This window comes from Saprolegnia parasitica (genome assembly GCF_000151545.1).
Source record: "Saprolegnia parasitica CBS 223.65 unplaced genomic scaffold supercont2.450, whole genome shotgun sequence".
In the NCBI taxonomy this organism is placed as follows: Eukaryota; Oomycota; class Saprolegniomycetes; order Saprolegniales; family Saprolegniaceae; genus Saprolegnia; species Saprolegnia parasitica.
The window spans coordinates 4,705-8,952 of NW_012156844.1; the positions used below are offsets into that span (position 1 = coordinate 4,705).

Consider the following 4,248-nt stretch of genomic DNA (forward strand, 5'->3'; position numbering starts at 1 on the left):
ACTTACAGTGTAAGTTAGTGTCATTGGCGTGGGAGGAATTCAGGGTCGATGCTCTGTGTAAGTCTTACACAGAGCATCGACGCCGCGTCGACGCCAGTTCAGTCTTTGCTGGAGCGTCCACGTCGCTGTAGACCCAAAGAGAGGCTCGCATCGCCCAACGTCCTCTGCGCAAAGCCAAAATGGACATCATGTCTTGCCAGCGCCATGCTATTACTTTCAGTCAGTCGCCCAAGACTGTGACGTCCGCCACGCAACTGATATAACGCAGGAGCGATCTTTTGGAATAACCGGATCCGAATAAGAAGAGAACGCTTCGATTTTCCATTATAAAATGATTAAAATAAGTGGCATTTGGTATTGCAAATACAGCAATTATTATTATTGGAGATTTGTGCGGATACGGATAATTCAATTGCCGGATATCCTGTTCGAGCGTACGGATAATCCGCCAAATTGCACGGGGTCCATTTGCAGTTCAATGGTGTGCGACCGTGTCGACGCGCCGCTCTCGCTCGGTGGGCTCTTCGCCACGAGCGACTCGGAGGACGACGCCTTCGTCAACGAGTACGAGACGCAGAACATCTCCATCGGCGCCGACGCGTACGCGATTCGCCAGTTCTCGTTCCACGAGGCCAACGCCAACAAGGTGTGGCCCGGCATGTTCAACCTCGCGAGCTTCATCGACGCCAACAAGGCGCGGTACGGCGACGGCAAGATCCTCGAGCTCGGCGCCGCCACTGGTGCGCTGGCTATCCACCTCCGCGCCGACCCGCGGCTGTACGACGTCATCACGAGGTACCGCCTCTGGGTATGATGGTCGTTTCCTTCCAGAAGGCTTCGTGCTGTTTTGCTGCCCTCTCCCAAAGGGCTTGATGCCATGCGCTTGCGCCTCCTAGTGACATGGCCGACGACGGCACGATCGAGGCCAACATCGAGTTCAATTCGGCGCTCAACGGTCCGTTGTCTGCGATTTGATGGTTGGCGGCCTCAATGCCATTTCTCGAATAGGCCAAGTCGTCGGCGAGCACTATGCGCACACGTGGGGCACGGGCTGGAAGAGCTCCGAGTCGGTTCGATTTGTGATTGCGTCCGACATTTTGCTCTACGTCAGGTGCGTCGGTGGTCCGTCCAAGCGCCCGTCGTGATGGAGTCTGTAGTGCGTATCCGGCGCTCGTGACGACGCTGCTCGAGATCTTTGAGGACGAGATGACGACCGAGTTTCTCATGAGCTGGAAGCGGCGCATTGCCGACTCGGCCATCTTCTTTCGCCTCATGGACGACGCCGGGTTTCAAATGCACCACCACGGCGCGTGCATCTACTCGTTCTTCAAGCCCACGACGACGTGCGCATACCTCCAGTCTCTCATGTAACATAGCCCACTGCAACTAGACATCACAATTTATATCCTACATATAACATTTTCAAATTCGTTCCAGCACTTTTGGGTGTGCTTGCTGCGTTATCCTTGGATGGAACTCGGTCGGAACTTCCAGACAAGGACAATCGCGTCTTCCGCGAAGCCCTACGACTGCCTTGATTACCCGCGCCACAGCCTCGTTCAAGAGCCCGAGCAGCCCGACATTCGTCGACTTCCTCGCACAACTGCCTAGACCGCGTCCCACCCCTCAACCAACCGACAGTACACAGCGAAGGAAGTCTAACATTTTACCAAGCTCAAAAGTACCTATTTTGACGTGGGACTGCTTAGACAACTTTGCGATGTCCGCCAACGCGTCCGTGGTAGACAATGGCCATAAATGTGGCACAAGATCAACACGGGTCTCCACTATCGACACCAAGGCTCACGTTGCCTCCTACGACTGCATCATAACTATCAGTGAGGAGCTCCAAGAGAGGAGTACTTCAACCGATGACGCACAAAGGTTCCCAGGGCTAGGGCAAGAAATACCCCGCCCTTTCTGAACGACGCCTACGTGGCCTCGAGCTCATTGCGACCGTTGCCAACGCATCGATTGTCGCTTGCAGTGATCGACGCGTCACCAGTTGTCTCGAGGCCCGCGCGTCGGTGGCCGCAGATCTCGTTGCCGACGACATCGGCGTGGGCGTGGTCCGAGACGTAGATTCCACTCGCGCGGCCGTTGCAGACGTGGTTGCGATGGACGACGGCGGCGCTTCCGACGCCGCGGACATCGATACCTGCCATCGCGTTCTTGTGCATGACGTTGTCTTGGATTGTCGCCCGGCCGCCCGAGTGCAGGAGGATGCCGCCTTTGAGGCCGCGCACAATCCAGCTTGTCTCGATGCTTGCATGCGCGTGGGTGGTCACTACTCGCAGTCTAGATCAATGGCGGAAGCAAGTGTACCGACCTTCGACGCCAGCCATGTGGTTCTTCTCGACGCGGCAGTCGCGCATCGTGAGAGTGCCGAACGCATGCGCAAAGACGCCGCTCTTCTTGCAGTTGGCGATCGCCGAGTGCGATAGCGTGCACGCAGCGCCCCCAGAGATGTCGACGCCACAACCGGCAGATCGCTCAATCGTGCAGTGCGAGACGTCGGCCGTGGCTTTGCCTGTCTCGAGTGTGAGCACATTGCAGTACCAGTCGAACCCACCACACACGTAGAGTCCAGCCTGAAGGCCGTCCGAGATACGGGAGAGCCTCATGGTCACGTGCGACCGATTGGCGACACAGACGACCGCGATGTTGCGCGCACTGCGCTGCAGCACACATCGCTCGATCGAGACGCGGCCAGAGGATACGAGGAGTGTGTGGGCCTTGGGCGTCGGTCGTTTTGGCGGCTGTAGCACAAGGCCATCGAGAACCACGCTCGAGTTTCCTTCGATAACAACGTGACCGATCACGACCGTCGAGCCTTCTGGTATACACGGCGGTTCTCGGAAATGGTTTTTGTAGTGAAAAGAGAACGTACCACCACCACACATGCTTTGCAGCGTAATGGCTTTGGCAATGCGCAAGGTCGTCACAACGTACGAACCACGCGCGAGACAGAGCGTGGCGCCGGCGGGCGCGGCGTCGATGGCTGACGCGAGGTCGTCGGTGGTGTCGATTGAAACCAGCAATGCCAATGGCGGTCGAATCGCTGCACTCGTCGGTGGCAGCAAACTGCAGTCCTCCATGTGTTGGCGCGTGCACTTGGTTGGCGTCGCCCAGACGTCGTCTTTGGCTACGACGCAAGAAGTGTGAAGTTGATGTCCGAGTGAGATCGACGTACCGTCTCTAGCCGCGGACAAAAAGACAGCTTGGCTCGAAGACAGCAGTGATGACAACTCGGCCGTCGACGGAGCTTGTGTGACGAGCCACGCCTTGACGACGCTGTAGATGTCTCGAGATGACGATCGCGTCTTGATAGACTAGACCCAATGTGTACATACCCAAGTACAATCGCCATGTGCAAGTATACCATAGGGTCCAAGTGCGACGTGGTCACGTCGTGGCCGATTGATCGCAGTGCGTGTTTGAACGCAGCGAGCGACGGCGGCTGGACATGCTTGAACGCGCGAAACAGTCGCGGCACCGAGTAGTAGAACGGCGCGCTCGACTCCTCGAGCAAAACCCCATCCAAATACCTAGAGCGTACATCACTTGACGAGTCGAACCACGGTCGTACCGCCGCGCTGCGTCCAGACCTGGCAATGCTGCTGCCGTCGTTAGCACAGTCCGCTCTTGCAGCGGCCCCGCCCAGAACGGACCACCCCGCTACACATATGACCTTTGCTCCTTGACGCCTTTTTGCCAACTACCTGCAGCGCGTGGTTGCAGATGGGACACTGCGCTACGCAGGTCACAGCTGCGCCAAGCTCGTGCACGTTAAAGTGCGCACAGCGCGTGCACTGGTCGACGACTGCGAGTGGCACCCTGGGCGCGTCACCCGCCTCTTGGACGCGAAAGATGACGCGCGTGAAAAAGTCAAACGCCGTCGACAGCAGCGGCGTCACCGACCGGTTGCAGTCGGCCGCAATGGACGCGGCGCGGCCCAGCACGATGCGGATCGCGAGCTCCTTCCCAAAGGCTGCTGACGTCAGCGGCAGCGCGCCATAGCGTCGGAAGCACTCGGCGTGCGACGGTCCGTTCTTCCCGAGAAGCGTGTGCATGTCCGTGTCGGTGGCGCAGACAACGCCACCGAGAGCAACCGAGGCAATCGCACTCGGCAGCAGCGCCGCGCACGTTCCGAAGGGATCGAGGTCGATCGCATGGAACCGTCTTCGGTGCGTCCAGAGGCACTCGACTGCGTCCAGCTGCGTCGCCTGCACGCGGTCTGAGACGCCG

At 58.4% G+C, this 4,248-nt stretch overlaps 2 protein-coding genes across 2 annotated transcripts; one reads left to right on the top strand and one right to left on the bottom strand.

The window, feature by feature from the left end:
* Window positions 1-472: 472 nt before the first annotated feature.
* On the top strand, window positions 473-1,438 carry SPRG_16863 (hypothetical protein). Its single transcript, XM_012356380.1, has 4 exons — window positions 473-795; window positions 897-955; window positions 1,009-1,111; window positions 1,158-1,438. Exons 1-4 carry the CDS (start codon window positions 479-481, stop codon window positions 1,369-1,371), a joined length of 693 nt encoding a protein of 230 aa, XP_012211770.1. The 5' UTR covers window positions 473-478; the 3' UTR covers window positions 1,372-1,438.
* A 373-nt stretch (window positions 1,439-1,811) lies between these two features.
* On the bottom strand, window positions 1,812-4,237 carry SPRG_16864 (hypothetical protein). The gene is made up of 7 exons (XM_012356381.1): window positions 3,723-4,237; window positions 3,590-3,678; window positions 3,383-3,548; window positions 3,194-3,332; window positions 2,891-3,145; window positions 2,330-2,836; window positions 1,812-2,287 (listed from the first exon to the last, which is right to left on the bottom strand). Exons 1-7 carry the CDS (start codon window positions 4,071-4,073, stop codon window positions 1,932-1,934), a joined length of 1,863 nt encoding a protein of 620 aa, XP_012211771.1. The 5' UTR covers window positions 4,074-4,237; the 3' UTR covers window positions 1,812-1,931.
* Between the last annotated feature and the right edge of the window lie 11 nt (window positions 4,238-4,248).